The 21,586-nt window shown below is 41.7% G+C and overlaps 1 protein-coding gene across 1 annotated transcript; it reads right to left on the bottom strand.

Moving 5' to 3' along the window:
* Positions 1 to 5,366: 5,366 nt before the first annotated feature.
* CNEP1R1 (CTD nuclear envelope phosphatase 1 regulatory subunit 1) lies at positions 5,367 to 21,124 on the bottom strand. Its single transcript, XM_049621703.1, has 6 exons — positions 20,993 to 21,124; positions 19,823 to 19,894; positions 16,808 to 16,881; positions 13,198 to 13,307; positions 13,027 to 13,081; positions 5,367 to 6,730 (listed from the first exon to the last, which is right to left on the bottom strand). Exons 1-6 carry the CDS (start codon positions 21,015 to 21,017, stop codon positions 6,689 to 6,691), a joined length of 378 nt encoding a protein of 125 aa, XP_049477660.1. The 5' UTR covers positions 21,018 to 21,124; the 3' UTR covers positions 5,367 to 6,688.
* Positions 21,125 to 21,586: the final 462 nt, after the last annotated feature.

Below are 21,586 nucleotides of genomic sequence, written 5' to 3'. Positions count from 1 at the left end.
ATCCGACTTTGGCTCAGGTCATGATCTTGCTGTGAGTTTGAGCCCTGAATTGGACTTGCTGCTGTCTGCACGGAGCCGGCTTTAGAAATCCTGTCTCTCTCTCTGCACCTCTCCGCCTTCTCAAAAATAAACACTAAAAAAATTAAAGTGATGTTTAAAAAAAATAAAATTAAAAAGCAAAAAAAGAGGCAAATTTAGCATTTAGTCTTCTATCTTAAGAACCTTTCCCAAAACTAGATAAGCAAATTATGTAAGAAAAGTTATAATTTAGTGTAATTATGTCCAAACCCAATTTCAGTACCAAAGTCAAGATTCATTCATTCTTTGGATAGTCCCTGAGCATCTTGCCAGGTGCTTTTGAGTACTGAAGATACACATTTGACAAAGACTCAGATAGGGGCTTGACAAGTAGTTTGTAACAAAAATACCCAGAAAAATTTCATTTAGTCCTTTAGTTCTGCAAGATAGCTATGAACAGGCCCAAATGAGGACAGTAAGGTTCGGAGAGAATGAGTCACCTGCCCAAACAGCTAATGGAGGAACCAGGACTATAAACTGGTCAGTCTGCCAGAAGGGTCTCTTCCACCACACAGGGCCCAAAGCCCCCTTACCTGGCAGATGATGTCATGCTTAGTTTGAAGCAGCACTCTTGTCGTCCCTCACACAGATCAACTCTCCTCAAAGTGTGCTCCTTGGAACACTGGTTCTGTGTAAGTCAGGGTCTTAGTTGCGAGTAATGGAAGCTGACTTCCATTTGTAGTGGAACAAAAAAACTTATTCTTTAAAGGACATTGGGTACCTCAGAGAATTTGGGGGAGGTCTAGAGAGACCAGTCTAAGACTAAACCTTTGGGAAAAGTGCACACATTCCTGCCATGAAACGGGCCTGATGGAACCGGTGTCCCCCAGGAGCACTGCCGAGCACCTGCAGCAGAAATGCAGTGGACAGCCTCCTCACGTGCCTGCGTCCCAAATGCACAGAGTCAGGGAAGTTTTCTGGGCTGTCTCGGAGAAGCTGGACTGACTTGGCTGGGATTCCCCAAACCCAGCAAGGGTCCTCAATAGGAGCTTGGTAGACAGAAACCATGACAAATACCCCAATATCCACAGCGAACGCTAATAGCTCACAAAATGGCAGGGAAACAGGTTTCTCTACTGCCAGACTTCCTGGAGCTTTTAGGTTTTGGGTTTGTTTTTTTTTTTTAAGTTTATTTATTTTGGGGTGAGAGGGAGAGGGAGAGGGAGAGGGAGAGGGAGAGGGAGAGGGAGAGGGAGAGAGAGAGAGAGAGAGAGAGAAATCCCAGGCAGGCTCTACGTTCAGCATGGAGCCCAACACGGGGCTTGAACTCACGAACCATGAGATCATGACCTGAGCCAAAATCAAGAGTCGTCGGAAGCTTAACTGAGCCACCCAGGCGCCCCCACTGCAGGGCTTCTTGGAGCTCTTAATACACTTTGGAGCATGCGGAATCTCCAGAGGGGGACACAAGAGTTCCTAAACACTAGTGATCACAGAACCTTTATTTCTGTAACAGGTTACACAGGATGGGAAAGGGTGGCAGGTTTCATGCTCCACTGCTATCCCTCAGCCTCCCACTAGCTCTCACTCCTCTGGATCCCCTAGCTGCACTCTAGTTCAGGAGCCCAAATCTGTCACCTGGACTGTCACAGCAGTTCCCAGCTGCTGGCCCAGGCCATGCCCCTTCAGTCCACGGTAGTCAGTCACCATCATCAGATGCAAATCCACTTGTCACTTCCTACTTACACTTGGCAGCTCCCCACTGCCCTCACAGAACTCGTGACCCCTGGTTCCTACTTACCTCCGTGGTGGTTTCATCTCTTGCCACAACTCCTCTCCAGCTCCATGCTTCCAGTCACATCCGGGAACTGCCTGTGCTCCACAACAACGCACCCCCCCCCCCCGGGGCCCCACCCTGCCCTGCAACTGACCCTTCAGATCAGTTTGGAGAAAACTTTAGAAAGCCCTGTGTGGGCTGGACCCCCTCCCCTGGGGACACCTTTCATAGTACTTAAACAACATGGCAACTGCTACATCACTGGTTTGTATTCCCCACTGGTTCTGAGAGGACAAAAATTCTTCCTCACATTTTTTTTTTTTAAACATTTTTTTAATGTTTTTATTCATTTTTGATACAGAGAGAGACAGAGTACAAGTGGGGGAGGAGCAGAGAGAGAGGAACACACAGAATCCGAAGCAGGCTCCAGGCTCCGAGCTGTCAGCACAGAGCCCGACGCGGGGCTCGAACTCATGGACTGCGAGATCATGACCTGAGCCGAAGTTGGATGCTCAACCGACTGAGCCACTCAGATGCCCCCTTCCTCACATTTTTCATACCTAGCAAAGCACCTGCCATGAGAAGGGCAGCCCACAAAGCAATGAAAGAGTACCCCAGGAACTTTCTGAGAAGACAATCTTTTACTTTCATTTTCGTCTTGCACACAATCAGACTTGCATAGCAGATAATTAATCACAGATGAGAAACGTGTTATTAAAATGTTTCATGATGCAGACAAGATGCTCTTCCTATTTTTTGAGGATAAAAGATAAAGATTATACTAAAAAAGATAAGAGCTTATACTTACCCAATGCAAAAGCATTGAAAGTGGAGTCTGCAGAAAGGATGAAACTCAAGCTTCTGTGGTTTCAGCAAGAGGAAAAGATAGGGGAACTGTAGATGCTGATAAGGGCAGAGCATCTGTTAGCTAGAACGATTCTTAGTAGCAGAGTCTCTATAAAAGGTCAATCAAGGGGCACCTGGCTGGCTTAGTGGAACTTCCAACTGTTGGTCTCAGGGTCATGCGTTTGAGCCCCACGTGGGTGTAGAGATTAAATAAAAACAAAAAACTAAGGGGCGCCTGGGTGGCGCAGTCGGTTAAGCGTCCGACTTCAGCCAGGTCACGATCTCGCGGTCCGTGAGTTCGAGCCCCGCGTCAGGCTCTGGGCTGATGGCTCGGAGCCTGGAGCCTGTTTCCGATTCTGTGTCTCCCTCTCTCTCTGCCCCTCCCCCGTTCATGCTCTGTCTCTCTCTGTCCCAAAAATAAATAAAAAACGTTGAAAAAAAAAAAAAATTAAAAAAAAAAAAAAAAAAAAAATAAAAAAAAAAAAAACTAAAAAAAAAAAAAGTCAATCTAGAGTCCAGTTCTAAAGGAGAAAAGAGCTCTTCAAAAAACAGCAGTTATCGGGGTGTCACAAGCCTTGATGTTGTCAGTGAGGCTATTTAAATGGAAAACACCTAGAATCGTTTTATTTTTTTGTTTGAAGTTTTATTTATTTAAGTAATCTCTACACCCAACACAGGGCTCAAACTCATGACCCCAAGATCAAGAGTCCTATGTGCTGGGGCACCTGGGTGGCTCAGTCAGTTAAGCGTCTGACTTTGGCTCAGGTCATGATCTTGCAGTTTTGTGAGTTCGAGCCTCACATCAGGCTCAGACCTGTTGTGCTGTGCTGACAGCTCAGAACCTGGACCCTGCTTTGGATTTTGTGTCTCCCTCTCTCTGCCCCTCCCCTGCTCATACTCCTCTCTCTCAAAAATAAACATTAAAAAAAAAAAAAAAAAGCCACATTCACTCCACTATTCAGGAGTTTGCTTGGTTCTTAAAAGATAAGAATTTCCTCATGGTTATCCCAACTGAGACGCTGACGTTGGAAGTTGTTTTCCAACTTTCACAATTTGGTTTAACAACTAGATTTACAGAGCAATGACTCTGTAGCATAGTGGATATAAACCTGGCCAACTGGCATTATACCTATTTTATAAATGAGGAAACTAAGCGTGCACAATTTGCCTAAAGTTACAAAACAAGCAAGTAGCAGATCTGAGATCCAAATCCAGACAGTCTGGAGTAAGAATCTACATTCTTTTTTTTTATTTTTTAAATTTTTTTCAATGTTTATTCATTTTTGAGAGAGAGAGAGCATGCACAAGCCATGAGCGGAGGAAGGGCAGAGAGAGAGGGAGACACAGAATCCGAAGCAGGCTCCAGGCTCTGAGCTGTCAGCACAGAGCCCAACGCAGAGTTCAAACCCACAAACCATGAGATCATGACCTGAGCCGAAATCAGACGCTCAGCTGACTGAGCCACTCAGGCGCCCCAAGAATCTAAATTCTTAACTGTAACATTATAACGGCTCATGAATTAAGTTCAACAAACACACACATCTTTTCAGTCAAGACTTGGGATTCTGGCGCTGGATCTGTCGTTAGTAAGTCGTGGAGAGCCAGAGTAAAGTCACTTTTAAAATCCAAGACTGCCTGGGTGGCTCAGTCGATTAAGCTTCCGAACTCTTGATCTTGGCTCAGGTCATGATCTCACGGTTCGTGAGACTGAGCGCCGTGTCAGGACCTGCCCTGACAGCACGGAGCCTGCTTGGGATTCTCTCTCTTCCTCTCTCAAAATAAACAAACATGAAAAGAAAAATCCAAGACTGCTTTCCCTGTGACATTGGACTGGACTCAGTCAGTAATTTCCTAATAGTGTGGAAGGGGGTATGAGAGGGTCTGGGTGGTGGTAAAGAGAGGCTAACCTGACAGGGATCCTTTGACCATTTCAATCAGACCAAACTTTTTTGGAAAAATCAATTGTTCTACTATAAGTAAAGGTATAAAAAATCTTTGGAACTATAACAAATGTTTCTTTCTTGGAGCCAATATATTCCAAGCAGTCTAGCATCAGGAAATCCTTGAAAGCATGCCAAGTTTATGTACACACTATTTTTCTAAGGGAGAAGATTCAAGGCTTTCATTAAATACTCAAAGTAGTTGATTACCCTAAAAAGGATTAAGGACCTATAAAATCCTTCTTCAGCTTTATGTGCTTGGAGGAAGATGGCAATCCAAATTTGTAAAGCACGATCAAGAAAACCTGCATCTCCTGATTAAGAGCCAAATGTCATTACATAGTGACAAGTTAATACATACTGAAGTAGTCAGTATGTAGTCAGTATGAAGTAGTCATAGCTTAATAAACTGGGTAGCTACAATTGCTACTTGAAATGTGCTCTACTAGACAGAGTTAAAGAATGGTATCTAGGGGCACCTGGGTGGCTCAGTCGGTTAAGTGTCCGACTTCAGCTCAGGTCACGATCTCGTGGTCCGTGGGTTCGAGCCCCGCGTCAGGCTCTGGCCTGACAGCTCAGAGCCTGGAGCCTGCTTCCGTGTCTCCCTCTCTCTCAGCCCCTCCCCCATTCATGCTCTGTCTCTCTCTGTCTCAAAAATAAATAAACGTTAAAAAAAAAAAAAAGAATGGTATCTATTTCAAACTCGCCTGTATCTGATACATATGGTACCTTAAATTTTTTAAGCATTACAGATTTTCAATGAATCAAGAAAAAAGCCCAATCACTAATTATATATAAAGTATTTATTTTTATGCACATATTTACCTACAAAATTTACAGAAAATAAAACAATGCCGAATATATAGAATACCCTCTTATGACTTCGTAGGAGCAGAGGGTTTTATTGCTGCAGCTTAAAGAATTAAAATTTTATACACATGAAAGCCAAGATCAACACATTTAAGTGGTAGCCTTGCTAAAAAGTTTGTGTCCTGTTAACTGAATTTTCAGCTTTATGTTAAATGGAATTTAAAAGACAGCTTGTGAAATAATTTAAACCTTTTCAAAATCTTCTAGTAAACAGGTAAAAGGCACCTCCAGTTCTTTAAAATATTTACAGCAATCCTAATAGTTTCAGTTTCAGGGCTATTATAGTACATGTGGCTAATATGCATACACAGTATGTCATTAACACTCTGAACAGTGAGAACCGTGGACTCGGGTTTGTGGTGCCGCTCCCACGTGACCTTTGTGATGGAGGGGCTGATCAATTACACCTGTGCAACACTAGTGTCACAGCCACGTCCACCACAGCATAAAATCCAATTATCTAAAACAATGACTATCGAATTCCCAGACATTACATAATTTATTACTAAACTTGTATATTCAGAAGCCTTTGTGGAGTGTTCTTAAAATTAATTAAAAAACATAAAGTATATTCAGCGTTAAACGAAAACAATGAACAGGAAACTTACTAACACAATAGTGGCTGAAATTCACTATCTGGCTTAATGAAAACTGTTTCTCAAAACGTCTATAATTTCTTACAACGTACATAATGGAGAGGAGTCTTCCTCAGTTTAGGCTCAATCCGATGTTTTTCTTGCATTATGATTAGAACAGAGGAGTGTAAGAATGAAAGGCACAGCTATGCAGGATAGCTGGGTTTAAAGAGCTGTGGGGCTGGCAAACAGATGTTCCTGAAATACTGGTGCAGGAGAACAGAGTCCGAGTAACATCTCCCCCTGTAACATTGGCATTGATTTGCTATTTACAGTAGTTTGCAAAAATACATTATAAAAACTGGATGAGGTTCTGTTTCTAAGTTTAACTTAGTAACATACAGACATACTTCATCTGCAAAAGTCTCTGCAGGGTCTGAAGTACTAAAGTGACACTAATACTGAAAACAGATAATCAAAGGTACCGAGCCAGAGAATGCGAGCCATCATCAAGATCACCTGGGTAAATATTGCACACTTCTTGTCAGTTGTTGCTATGACCTTCACATATCCAACTGTAAAAGGAATCCTTTATGGCTTTTTGCTCAATCACTTATTTGAAGAAAGGCTGTAGGAGGTCCCATAACGACGAGCGCACATTGTCATTGAACATGAGGCCTAGGTTTCAAAATGAGTTTTCCTGTCTGTAAAGATGAAAAAAAAAATGTTTCAATACACAGTTCTATTAAAAATATCACTTCTCCATAAACCTTAAAGTGCATTTGAAGGGTACCAGAACACCCCTTTATATTAAGTAAAGATTAATCAATTAATAGTTACGTTTTCAAAGTTTTCCTTGTGTGGAGCATTCTTTCTGAAATCTTCATCACTTTAAAACACAATCTGTTTGATGAATTCCCTGTCCACTGGCTACCTAGAAACCGACCAATCAATCCAATGAATAAAATCCCAACATGCATAAACCAATTCATGCTCCTTGCCAAATGGACATTTATAAAACATAAATGTATTTGAGCAAAAACATTTTTCCTTTTCCAACATTACATTTTTAATTCCAAGTGAAAATGTAAACCAATGGTTGGAGTACTGGACACTCACAAGTTCAGTGTTAAGTGGATATAACTCTTCTGTGAGGCCAACGGTCTTTTTTTTTTTTTTTTTAATATAAGCTCTATACCCAACGTGGGGCTTGAGCTAATGACCCCAAGATCAAGAGTCACATGCTCTATGGACTGAGCCAGCCAGGTGCCCTGGACCAACTGTCTTATTTATCCAAAAAAAGGGTACGTACCACATAATCCAAATAGTTCTACTTCTGGGAATTTTTCTGAACGAAACTGGACTTGAGTGTAAAGCTGTACACAAAAATGGTACTAACTCTTTCATTCAATATCTACTGAGTGCCTACTATGGGCCAGGCCTTGCATGAAATGCTAGGGATCCAGGAATGAACGAGACAGACTCCCTGGTCCTCTTGGAGCTCAAGTTCTGGCAGAGAATACAATACGTAATATAGAAACTGTGGAAACAACTGTATGACGAACAGGACATTATATCATGATGCGTCCGTAAAATGGGACAATACATAATTAAACAAAACAGAAGACCCTAACTATGACAATGTGGGTAAAAAGCCCAGAACCCTGCATGCGATTCACACGCAATACATGGTGGCTCTTGGAGCCTAATATTGGGTCAAAGAAGCAGGTCTGAAAATTCCTTAATATCTTTTATGAGAAGTGAGAATGTGCAACATAACATAAGACACCTTTGGTTGCTGAGACTCCAGTATCCTCAGGTCACAAGTGCTGTCCAGGGGCGCCTGTGTGGCTCAGTCGGTTGAGCATCCGACTTCGGCTCAGGTTATGATCTCAGGATTCTGGGTTCGAGCCCCACATTGGGCTCTGTGCTGAGAACTGGGAGCCTGGAGCCTGCTTCAGATTCTCCGTCTCCTTCTCTCTCTGCCCCTCACCCACTCACACTCTCTCAAAACTAAACTTAAAAAAAAAAAAAAAAAAAAAAAGTGCCGTCCAGATTCTGGTCACCTTAAGATTCTCCCTTTCACTTCATTTTCAGCCATTTGATTTTTGACAATTCCTTGACACACTGGTAGAACTTGGACACTAATTTTTTCACTGTTTTGTTGAGGTACAATTTATATACAGTTAAGTGTTCAAACCTTGTGTACAGTTTTATGAGTTTTAACAAATATATACGGCCACATAGCCACCACTCAGATCTAGCTACAGAACATCACCACCACCCAGAAAGTTCCTCCATGCCCCTTTCTAGTCAATGGCAGCTCCACTCCTTACACAGACATAACCACTTACCATAAATTCTGCCTGTCTCTGATCTTTTTTTTTTTTATAAAGAATTTTTTAATTTTTTTTTTTTTAACATTTATTTTTGAGACAGAGAGAGACAGAGCATGAACGGGGGAGGGTCACAGAGAGAAGGAGACACAGAATCTGAAACAGGCTCCAGGCTCTGAGCTGACAGCACAGAGCCCGACGCGGGGCTCGAACCCATGGACCGTGAGACCATGAACTGAGCCGAAGTCGGAGGCTTAACCGACTGAGCCACCCAGGCACCCCTGCCTGTCTCTGATCTTTACACAAATGGAATACTAGTGTGTGTCCTTTTGCATCTACTTCTTCCACTCAATGGGTGTGAGATTCATCCATGTTACTGTTTCAGTAGTTTGTATCATTTTATATTGTTGATTACAACATAAAATATACAGTATTCCACTGCATGAATAGACCATTTGTTTTATCCACCGTTTTAATCTATTTTAAATTACATGAGTAAGACATTAATATAATCTCATTTTTTATGTTTTTTAAAAATTTTGAGAGAGAGAGAGAGAGAAAGAGAAGCATGCACGCATGCACCAGGGGAGGGGTAAAGGGGGAGTGGGGAGAACCCCAAGCAGGTTCCATGCTATCAGTGCAAAGCCTGACATGGGGCTCAAACCCACACACTGTGAGATCATAACCTGAGCCAAAATCAAGAGCTGGAGGCTTAACTGACTGAGCCACCCAGGCACCCCTAATGTAATCTCGTTATTAAAAAATTCAAATACAGGGGTGCCTGGCTGGCTCAGTTGGTGGAGCATACAACTTTTGATCTCAGAGTTTTGAGTTCAAGCCCCATGATGGGTGTAGAGATTACTTAAAAAGAGAAAATAAAAAATGCAAATGCTGCTAAACAAAATCCTTCCTTCCATCTATCTCAAATTCTAGCCCTCTTACAGAAGAAATCAGTTTTAGCATGAATTCTCCCAGACTGTGTTCTATGGGTTTACATTCATATATATAAATAAAACCTGGAGGGTTTTTTTTTTATTGTTTATTTATTGAGAGAGAGTAAGTGAGCATGGGGGAGGGGGGGGGGGGGGGGGGGGGGAGGGGGAGGGAGGGAAGGGGAGAGGGGGGAGGGAGAGAGGATATCCCAGTAAACAAAAATGAGCAAAGAAAAAGGAGACAAACCAAGAAACTGACTCTTAATTATGGAGGACAAACTGGTGGTTACCAGAGGGGAGGAGGGGGGGGGGGGGATTGGTTAAACAGGTGATGGGGATTAAGGAGTGCAATTGTGGGGCCGAGCACCAGGCGATGTATGGAATTGCTGAAATCACTATATTGTACACCTGAAACTAACAGAACACTGTATGTTAACTCTACCAGAATTAAAAAATAAATGGTACTAGGAAAAAAAACAACTGAAAAAAAAATACCAAACTGAGTATATTGTTTGGTAATTTTCTTCTTGCACCTAACTTATCTTGGAGGTCCTTCCATGTCCACATTTACAGATTTACTTGTGCTTTCCTATTTTCCCACCCCCCTGTTGAGAAACATAAAACCCGTTTCCATTTTTTCCATACTGCAAAGGATGCTGCGATGAGCGACCTCGTACCTGCCTCCTTGTGTACATGTGATGGTCCCCACTGGGGGGAGATGAAGAAAAGGAGAATGGTTGGGTCATGAGGCATGCCAATTTTACATCTTACAGGATGATGAAACTGCCTTCCAACACGGCCATACCAGTGTCATGTCTGCCACAGGCAGCGTGTGGATGCATCTACTTCAGCACAGTTCTGGGGGTTTAACTTCTGCCCATGTGACAGGTAGGCAAGACAAACAAATGGAAACTCAGTTTTACCTTGCATTTCCCCAATTACAAATGAGGCTATTTGTAGTACTGCTTCTATGATTTGACTTACCTTTTCCCACGTATCAAATGTACTATTTGTCTTTTTTAATTGATTTTTAATACGTCTTTAAATATTCTGGATTCTATCCTCTACTAGATACCTTTCAAATGTATGTATTTTTTGATCTTGAGAGAGAGAGCGAGAGCGAGCCTGAGTGCACAGAGGGGAGAGGCAGAGAGAGAGAGAGAGAGAGAGAGAGAGAGAGAGAGAGAAACTTCTAAACAGAGTCCACGCTGTCAGCATAGAGCCTGATGTGGAGCTCAATCCCACAAACTATGAGATCATGACTTGAGTCAAAATCAAGTCACAAACTTAACAGAATGAGTCACTCAGGTGCCCCCCCACCCTTTAAGTTATTTAGTTTTTGCAATAATCTCTACACCCAATGTGGGGCTCGAACTCATGACCCTGAGATCAGGAGTCACATGCTTTTGCCACTGAGGCAGCCAGGTGCCCCACAAATACCTAATCACTACTTAATTTCTTGCCTTTTGCTGTACAAAATTTCCAAATGTCGATTCAACTAAAGGTATCCAACCTCTTCCATGATGGCGTTTCTGTGTCTTAAAAAGAAAAAGGAGCTTTTCTGCACCAAGATTATAAACATATTCACCTGTATTTTCTTCTAATGCTTTAATTGTGGGATGTGAATGTCTTCTTAAATACATTTACAACCAGGGGCGCCTGGGTGGCTCATTCGGTTAAGCATCGGACTTCGACTTAGGTCATGATCCCACAAGTTGTGAAGTTTGAGCCCTGCGTTGGACTCCTCACTGACAGTGTGGAGCCTGCTTGGGATTCTCTCCCTCTCCCTCTGCCCCTCCTCCACTCTCTCATTCTCTCTCAAAATAAATAAATATATATATAAATAAAAAACTTTACCTGGAATTTAGTTTAATTGATGCAGAGATCTAAATTCATTTTTTTCCAAAGGAAGTCAATTATCTAAACACTACTAGCCCAATTCTTCCCTTTTGACTTAAAATACTACCCTTGTTCTCTCCTAATTTTTAAAAAAAAATTTTTTATGTTTATTTTTTTTTGAGACTGAGAGAGAGAGAGAGAGAGAGAGAGAGCGAGCGAGCGCGCATGCGCAAGCTAGGGGCAGAGAGGGAGGGAGACACAGAATCGAAGCAGACTCCAGGCTCTGAGCTGGACACGAGCACAGAGCCCGACACAGGGCTCGAACCCACAAACTGTGAGATCATGACCTGAGCCGAAGTCGGACACTCAACCGACTGAGCCACCCAGGCGCCCCCTTCTCTCCTAATTTTTAAAAAATCAGTGTTGGGACCCCTGGGTGGCTCAGTTGGTTAAGTGTCCAACTTCCGCTCAGGTCATGATGTGATTCTGTGTTGACAGCTCAGAGCCTCCAGGAGGCTTTGGATTCTGTCTCCTTTCTGCCCCTCCCCGGCCTGTGCATGCGTGCGCACTTTCTCTCTCTCTCAAAAATCAACAAAGAGGCACCTGGGTGGCTCAGTTGTGTCCAACTTCCACTCAGGTCATGATGTGACTTCAAGCCCCACCTCGGGCTCTGTGCTAATAGCTCAGAGCCTCAAGCCTACTTCAGTTTGAGTCTCCCTCTCTGTCCCTCCCCCACTTACACTCTGTCTCTCTCAAAGGTAAATAAACATTAAAAAATTAAAAAAATAAACATTAAAAAAAATCAAAGTGTTTAGTCTTTATTCTCTTCACTCATAGCAGTGGGCTTCCTGCTCCTAGTATCTTTTTTTCCTCTTTATTCTAATTTTTTATACAAGGTATTACTTAATACATTAAAAAACATTTTTTTTAATGTTTATTTATTTTTGAAGGAGAGAGAAACAGAGTGTGAACAGGGGAGGGGCAGAAGAGAGGGAGACCAAGAATTCGAAGCAGGCTTCAGGCTTTGAGCTAGCAGCACAGAGCCCAACGTGGGGCTCAAATTCATGAGCTTTGAGATCATAACCTGAGCTGAAGTCAGACGTTTAACTGACTGAGCCACCCAAAACACCCCGATAATTTTTTGATTTGAAGGAAAAAAACACCTTAATAAATAAGCAAATCAAAACCATGAGATATTATCTTTTAATTTTAACTAGGCTCCACCCCCAACGTGGGGCTTGAACTCACCATCCTGAGATTAAGAGTCAAGTGCTCTACTGAATGAGCCAATCGGACACCTGAGATACTCTTAATACGTCAAAATCTGATCAACTTTTAAAAACACAGTTGGCTTGTATGTCTGTAGTCTGTTGATCTGAGATCTAATTTAAAATCCTACATACAGAATACCATTAGTTTACAAAACCTACACCCACCAAGCTAGTTTTGGCCCATAGTGACCACTCTATATTAGACCTATGATGACTTCAATTATAAGACACTACATGGTGATTTTATGTCATTAAGAAAGATTACACTTGATCTTAGCCAAAAGGCTAAAAAGCGATGTCATTAATAAAGATTAAATTGGGGGTGCCTGGCGGGCTCAGTCAGTAGAGCCTGTGACTCTTGATTTCAGGGTTTTGAGTTCAAACCCCACACTGGCACAGAGCTTACTTAAAAGAAAAGACTAAACTGTACAACACCACAAATTATTAGATGCATCTCAATTTCAGAGACGTAAATGTGTATCTTAGGATCAGTGCTATAAAGAATATTCCCACCATTAATCCTTGCCGACTGACAATCTATATTAATGTCTGTTTTACTTAAGCCAAAACCGTTCAGTCCTCTCACGCAGATCTGTAATTTTTTAACATAAACAATACTCACATCGTCACAAGACATGTTGTATTCTGCTAGTACAGTTCGACATCGAGCAGCTATACTGAAAAACTGTGGTCAAAGGAAAATTGATCATATGAGGAATAAGCTTTTAACAACCCCTAGATGATCAAGAAGGTGCTTTAAGCTGAGACTAAAACTCAATTCTGCAAAGGATACATTGACGGGGCAACGACCCGCTTGTGTATTCCAGCAAAAAACAAGCCTATCAGAGTGATACAGCTAATGGTGAAGAATGGGTGATTCCATAATGACGTGAAGAAGGACACCTGAAAAAGAAGAGTTTGAAATATAAAAATGTTCAAAATCTCAGAACAATACCAACACCTACCTCCCCACTTGTGCTTAAATACATGTTAACATTTTAATCATATCAAAATACGAGGATTTGAAGAATTCAAAATAATCTTAGTTGTTTTGCTGGCCATAAAAATAATTTGTTTCGTATCTTTCACCTAACAAGATAGCAATAATCCCCCCATTCATTCTCAGGACTTGAACCATTACAAGTGCATTCCTATAATCAAAAACCATCCTGCCAAAAATATTTACTGAACCCTTCCTAGCAAGAAGCAATTTAAAAAAGCACAAGAACGGGACACCTGGCTGGCTCAGTTGGTAGAGCATCTGACTCTTGATCTCAAGGGCCATGAGTTCAAGCCCCACATGGGGTATGGAGCCTACTTCAAACAAACAAACAAACAAACAAACAAATCAGAGTCTAAGAGAAACAAAGGGCTAATTTCAGATCTGGGTATAATCAGATGACAGCAGGCAACAGGACAACATGAATACGTGGAGATAAGAGTCCAGGGTCCAGCACTGGAACAAGAGTGGGCACTGCAGCCAGATGACTGGGGAATAGAACTTGAAGAAGGAAAGATGTGTTTAAAGTCTGGAAAAAGAAATCAAGCGGACTAGTTACTATATGGGAGCAAGAGAATTAAGCCAAAGGCCTGTGTACCTCACTCTCCTACTGAGAGATGCGTACATATTTCAAGAAAGAGAACTAAACTTAAAAAAAGCTAGCTGGGTCAGCATGGTATGGGTTAAATAGATTTGTCAGATGAAGAAATGAGAGGCTGAAATATCAGAAACGGAATAAGCTCCCAGAAGAATAAAATTCTGCATAAAGGTTAATAGTCCAGAGGAACGTCTTCGTGAAACCTTTAAGGACAGGAATTTCCACAGGCCAGCTCTATTTCACATGGCCTACACAATATAAGCACATATGGTGTCTTAGGTGTTAATTTTAACTAGAACAGTCAGTATCAGCTTTCTTTCCTCCATGGAAACAATCAACTGCATCTAAATCCCAATCTCCCCCTTTAGATCAGGCATCTGTGTACTGTCCAGTGGGCTATATTCCTTCTCTCCTCGGGTTCTCCCAGCTAGACACACACTGGCTTTCGAGTCTGCAACTCTCGCTACAGAAACAATTGCTTTTTAAAACTCCTTTCAGGTTTGAGGTTATTAAATACTGAAATACAAAGAGCTAACCCTTAGGCTAATAGTTATATTCTCACCTAATTTAGAAAGTTACATTAACTACAGAGTTTTGGGCCTATTTCAAATTACATTTAATTCTGTGTTTTATTAAGATCTCAACTAGCTGAAATCAGCTTATATTTTTCCCAATTAGAAGTCAGATTCATTTCCCAAGACAGACCTTTTCAATCTTCTTGGCAGCCTCCTCACTCTTCCCCTGAAGAGGAGCACCAAGCACAGGCTTAAGATCCGACTTTTTAAAATGAACACACAAGAGAGTTTCCTATCTGCCATAAAAACTCCTGTATTAACGTAAAATTCCATCTCCAACCTCCCCTACCTCCTATTCTTTTATATCTCCACCCCAGTGGATAAAGTCAGGGAAACTACATGCTAAATAAACCCCTGGCTGCCTGAATTGCCATTCGGACTGCTGACAAAAGCTGGCTTTTAGGTTTTTCTTCTGTAGAACCTAACAGACTATAAATAAAGCTGGTAGAAGTAGTCTACCTAATTACACTTTAAAAAAGGATGTGGGTTTACGATTTGAGAAAATTACAACATTATTACCTAAATAAAACTCCACTGAGGGAAAAAAAACTTCACTGAAAAATGGGAGACTGTGGCTTCTCTAATAAAAAAGCGTGAGTTTGAAATTAAGGTACAAGTTAGAAGAAAGAGGTAGAATTTTGAGAAACACGCTATCAGATTTCATCAAAGGATGCTTCAAGATATAACATTATGAAATCTGTTATTGCATTTGGTATAGGGATGTTCTTGGACAGTGCCCAATGGGAGATCTCTCAGTGTTTCCTATATTAAATTTCAGGCAGGAAATTTTTTTTAAAAGATAAACGTGGACAAAATTTTTGCTAGCTTATGGAACTTATACATGTGTTCTCTTCACAGAGAAACAAAACCATGGAACTGTGACTTTATTGATTAGGTAACTCAGAGACTAATTTGTAACTCAGTTTTGGCAAGTTTCCCGGCCCACATGGCCTTGTCTGTGACCTGGTTTCCTTCCTGTTTTTGGCCCTCCAATCAGTCTTTTTTATTCTAATTTGACTTTGTTTTACACTTATATTTTGCTATTTTATCATATATGTTTCCTGCGAAGTCATCTCAAATACTTTATGGTATGAGGAAAGGAACTACCAAAGATATGTCATAGAAGAAAATCGTATTTTATAATTTTTTAAAGCTGGCACAGATGACCCTAAATGAACAAAAGAGAATAAAGACAATGTTTACACTGAAATATTTTTTTTAAAAAAAATTTTTTTTTTTAACGTTTATTTATTTTTGAGACAGAGAGAGACAGAGCATGAACGGGGGAGGGTCAGAGAGAGGGAGACACAGAATCCGAAACAGGCTCCAGGCTCTGAGCTGTCAGCACAGAGCCCGACACGGGGCTCGAACTCGCGGACCGCGAGATCATGACCTGAGCCGAAGTTGGCCGCTCAACCGACTGAGCCACCCAGGCGCCCCTACACTGAAATATTTAAAAATACATGAATATACGTAAAAAGATATGTAAAAAGCTCAGAAATGAAGGAGAAGTAGTGTAAGTGGAGTAATATTTCTTAGGCCTTTTTCCCTGTGAAAGATACTTAATCTACAAGAGCCAACCAAAGTTTTTCTTAAGCAAATGAATATACAGGATATTTTTTTTTTTTTAATTTTTTTTTCAACGTTTTTTATTTATTTTTGGGACAGAGAGAGACAGAGCATGAACGGGGGAGGGGCAGAGAGAGAGGGAGACACAGAATCGGAAACAGGCTCCAGGCTCCGAGCCATCAGCCCGGAGCCTGACGTGGGGCTCGAACTCACGGACCGCGAGATCGTGACCTGGCTGAAGTCGGACGCTTAACCGACTGAGCCACCCAGGCGCCCCCAGGATATTTTTAATATAAGGATCAATATCACTACTTGTAACAATAGGTAGCATTTGAATAATACTTTACGATGAACAAAGCACCACTACATTACCTCATTTAATCTGCAAAAAATTTTAAATCAAAACTTCTAGGGGTGCCTGGGTGGCTCAGTCAGTTGGGCATCTGACTTCCACTCAGGTCATAATCTCATGGTCTGTGGGTTCAAGCCCTGCTTCCGGCTCTGTGCTGACAGCTCAGAGCCTGGAGTCTGCTTCGGATTCTGTGTCTCCTTTTCTCTCTCTGCCCCTCCCCCACTTGTGTGCACTTTCTCTCTCTCTCAAAAATAAATAAATGTAATAAAAAAATAAAAATAAATAAATAAAATAAATAAAAACTTCTACCTTTTGTGTCTCGGGATCTATTAACCAGTTCCAGGCACCAGTAGCTGTACAGACAGATACCACTATGAGAAGCACTGAAGAAAGATAAACATGAGATTAGTAAGGACATAAGCCGTCAACAAATACATAAATCTATAAATGAATAAATGTATACAAATACCACCAATTCCTAATAAATGACAGCCAAAGGATGCAGCATTTTATTAAAATGGGGAATGCACTCAACTGAGGAATTAGGAAACTTGCTGTATGACCTTGAGGAATTCACATAAAAACCGGGATACTTAGTAACTGAGGATAATACTGTCCCTATTAGTTTAGTCAGAACTTTCGAAGATCAATGAAATTAAAAGCAGTAAGAACCAAGATAGTAAAATTTTAATATAAGATTCCATATTATGTAACTTTCAAAGTGCTTTGTGATTTTGCAGATTTTGTAAATTCAAGTTAAAAAACAAAAAACACCTCTCATTTTGAAATGTAAAAAAACCAAAGACTCCTTTATGAATGCACAGAGAATTCTGACTAGAGGATTTTGCCTTGCAGACAACTGTCTGCTGTTAGGAATGTGGAGTACACAATCAAGATCAGATTTTCTTTAGAGACTTGAAGATCAGGGTAAAAATGACTGATAGTAGAACTAAGAAAAGTTTTCTTCCTCCCCACTAAGCTAGAATTATTTTAGGAATTCTAAATAGATCCTAAATAAAACGTAACAGTAAACAGTATTGGGCACCTGGCTGGCTTAGTCAGTGGAGAATGTGACTCTGATCTTGGAGTTGCTGGTTCGAGCCCCACACTGGGTATCGGTATGTGTGTGTGTATGTGTATATATATATATATGTATATGTACATGTATATATGTATACAAAAAGGAAATCTTCGAAAAAATTTCTTTTAAAAATAAATGGTACTCCTGGAAAATAATAAAAGTGCACTAAGACTTAGTTAATATTCTGGGTATCAAGCTACTGTCCTTCAGTTAGGATGCAGACAGTGTTAAAATGTAAAGATCAGGATTCAAAGAACAATAGAAACATAGTAAAACTGTATCTAGGATTCCTGGTGATGTATTTTTAGAAGAGGCAAATCATAGGAAAACAATCTTCATTTTAGGTATTTAGTACAGAATCAAAATTTCAAAATTACATTCTCAGCTCAGAACAGACTAAACTCAATTTCTTATAATTCCTTATTTCAAATAAGAAATATATACTACACAGATGCCTCTTTTGGAAAATGAAGCAAAAGCAAAATCAAACCCACCAGAAGGGACCTCAGACACATATTTTTGATTGGTGTATTACCCAAGCTGAAGTCATTTTCAAATAAGCACAGAGACCATCAATCACAGAAAAAAATAAAGTACACTCACTATATTATATTTTGTAAGATAGGACATTATCATATACATTTAAAAAAGTTTTGGGGGTACCTACATGGCTCAGTCAGTTGAGTGGCCGACTTTAGCTCAGGTCATGGTCTCACAGTTGGTGGGTTCAAGCCCCACATTGGGCTCTGTGCTGACAGTCAGAGCCTGGAACCTGCTTTGGATTCTGTGTCTCCCTCTCTCTCTCTGCCCCTCCCCTGCTCAGGCTCTCTCTCACACATTTAAAAAAAAAAAATTTTTTTTTACAAAAAAAAAGGAAAAAAATTTGAAGTAGCAGTGAAATAAGGTTTATGGGGTAATTCCTCCATAAACCAAAGAACTTGAGAAAATCATTACCTGTAAATTCTGACCAATCAGAATCCTCACAGCATACAAATGAAATTTTGCCAATAGATCTAATAAAAACATCACAAATAGTCTTGACACAGAAAACACTCCTAACTGCAATAGTGCTCTCTGGTCCCACAAACTGAATTACACTTTGAAATGCAGGATGTTTTCAACATGTGCTGTTGTACTTCCCTCTTTGCAGGAATTCAATTTAAAAAAAAAATTTTTTTTAATGTTTATTTATTTCTGAGACAGACAGAACATGAGTGGGGGAGGGGCAGAGAAAGAGAGGGGAACACAGAATCCGAAGCAGGCTCCAGGCTCTGAGCTGTCAGCACAGAGCCCGACGCGGGGCTCAAACTCAGACTGCGAGATCATGACCTGAGCTGAAGCCCGGCGCTCAACCCACTGAGCAACCCAGGTGCCCCTGCAGGAATTCAATTTTAATAATATACATCCAAGAACCTAAGACTGGTCCCAACATAAGTGAGTAAAGCATTTTGTGTGCTGAGGTCATTACTTGTGTATTTGTCTGCATTTCTTGTGTATTTCCACGGGGTAATAACCACAATTCTTTCAATCCTATTTTGTGTTACTCGTGACATTTTGAATATACAGTTAAAAGGTGAATGTTTTCTTGGATAGGCTTTCAAACAACACAATCACGCTCTGCTAAAACTAAGGGTAATTTTATAACTTTTGTAAAATATATATTAAATATGGTTTTCCTCAATAAAACTTCAACAGTTTATAACCAAATTGTAAAACTGCTAAACAAGCTCCTGAAATTATTATATATGTTACTTATCAATATTGTAATATTTAATTTTAAAAGTGCATGTATTTTAACGGAAAAATAAAAATTCAAACACATAAAACACTGTATGGCCAGTTCCTTTTCTTCACAATTTCTTTAGGATGCATTGTTTACAAATTTAAATAAATTTAAAAACCGTCACAACAGGGGCGCCTGGGTGGCTCAGCCAGTTAAGCCTCTGACTCTTGATTTCTGCTCCGGTCGTGATCTCACAGTTTCTGAGATCGATCCCTAGTCCAGCTGTGCGCTGACAGTGTGGCGCCTGCTTGGGATTCTCTCTCTGCTCCTCCCCCACTTTCTCTCAAAATAAACAAACTTAAAAAAAAAAAGTAAAAACTGTCAAAACAAAAGGAAATCTTATGGTTTAGCAAAACATTTGTTAACCAAAAATTTTACACAAAAGCAAATCATTGCTAGGCAGAGATAAAAGTATCAATTGTCAGTTTATTTTGCCTTAAAGAAACATTCAAGAACTTACTTCTCCAACGTCCAGTGGCAGGTTGCAAACAATGAATATATTCTGTAAGTCTCCTCTCAAAAGCCTTGAGATCTAGGTAAAGAGATGTCAAATTCCTAATTAGCCACTCTGACGAGTTTGAATCTATTAAGATGAAATTTTAGATACTCTAACTGCTTCAGGTGTTACACGCCAACTTACATGTATCACTGCACTGTTTACTTCGTTTACTATGACAGCTTTAAGCACTTGACAAAAACATTAGATTTCTTTAATTCCAATTTCACATATAAGGAAACTGGCTGGTTCACTTTTAGAAGCTTCGTAAAATGGTATGTGGAAAATCAGCAGCAACCTCAGCCGGCGCCAAAAGCTAGAATTTTGGGGGTTGCAAATAAAAGGATCAGAATCAGGGCGAGTTTTAATTCTGTTGGAACCAAGAACTTTCTATTAGAACAACGTATTCCCCTAACCTCAAAGGCTTCCAGGTCTATTTGACCGCAATGACCCGATTCCGCTTTCCAGCCCTCATGTTTAATTAATGGCTATGCTTTCTGTCCGGTCTTACTGGACTCCTGATACGGCTAACGGGTGGGTGTGGAAAGACACTCCCCTTTCCTCCCTCTGAATGGGTTACAGGTGATCTTCGTGACACTATTGAAGCTCAAACTCGGAGGCCTTCTAAAAGGGGCGTCCAAGGTGCTCCTGAGTGAGCAACGAAGGCTCGGTCGCGTTTCTTAAACTTTAAAAGGAGATCAAGAGGCACTCCCTTACTCCAACGGTTACCGGAAACCACAACAGGAATTAAAGATACAACTCCCATGGTTATCAATATAAAATAAGGTGAATTAGCATTCACAGAAAGCAAAATGCAAATCTTTGCCAATGAATAAAAACAAAAGCAGCACAGGAGAGGGGCTCCCGGTCCAAGCTGCGGGGGGTGGGGGGAGAGGGGGGATGGGAGAGCTGACGCAACGGCCCCCCAGCGCCCTCGGAGGCCAGACGCGCCGGAACCAGCGTCCGGCCCTCTCTGGCCGCCCCTCGGCCCCCAAGCTCCGAGCCCCTTCAGTCCATCCTTCTCGGCCTCCTCTCCCCGGGGCGGGGTCCTCGCCACTCCAGCCCCTCCAGAGCCCCGCCGGCTTCCGGGAGGAGCCCGGGACGGGACCGGGCAACCCAGCAAGCCCACTCTACCTTCCGCCTGCTCCAGCGAGTTCATGTCGGGCGGCAGCTCGGGTCACCGCCGCTGCCCCGTCCGCATCGCAGCTCCCCGGCCCGCGCCCGGCCCGCAGCGCCAGCTCCCACCTCCAACCGCTCCCCGCTGCCCCTCCCCGTCGCACCTCCCCTTACCTACACCCGCTACGCTCATTGGGCATCACTGCCAGACCCCACAACTAATACGGTTTCCTATTGGTTAACTCCGGCACCGGCCTCGGGGCCTAGCGTTGGACGGTCAGCCGGAGGGACCAAGAACTGCCGGCGGCCGAGCTGGTGTAGCGCGGGCGCCGCCGCCTGCCCCGGGGGGGAACTGCAGCCTGTCCGAGCCAGTTCGCTCATAAAGGTATTCTTAGCTTCTTGTCAGGTTCTTTCATTCCTCAAATGTTTATTATTGAGCGCCCATTTCCTTCCCAGCGGTGTCCTGGTCGCTGATGAGGGAATCAGAAATGAACCAGCTACCCTCCCTCTAGCACGTAAGGGAGTGTAGAACAAACTAGAACCCAAATAATGGATTTCGGTAGAGTACCTCTTTCCTTGATAACCTAACTCCTTAAGTAGGTATATTTCCCT

The sequence above is a fragment of the Panthera uncia genome, assembly GCF_023721935.1.
Source record: "Panthera uncia isolate 11264 chromosome E2 unlocalized genomic scaffold, Puncia_PCG_1.0 HiC_scaffold_19, whole genome shotgun sequence".
Classification (NCBI taxonomy): domain Eukaryota; kingdom Metazoa; phylum Chordata; class Mammalia; order Carnivora; family Felidae; genus Panthera; species Panthera uncia.
The sequence above is the reverse complement of the archived record's forward strand: the minus strand, read 5'-3'. Positions and strand labels throughout refer to the sequence as shown.

Excerpts from the sequence above, each read along its gene's own strand:
- CNEP1R1 (XM_049621703.1), bottom strand. The coding sequence starts at position 21,017 with ATGAACTCGCTGGAGCAGGCGGAAG. Across the intron at positions 13,308-16,807 it reads TAGATCCCGAGACACAAAAG|GTGTCCTTCTTCACGTCATT; the intron begins GTAGAAGTTTTT and ends CTTCTTTTTCAG. Across the intron at positions 13,082-13,197 it reads CGGGTCGTTGCCCCGTCAAT|TATAGCTGCTCGATGTCGAA; the intron begins GTATCCTTTGCA and ends ACAGTTTTTCAG.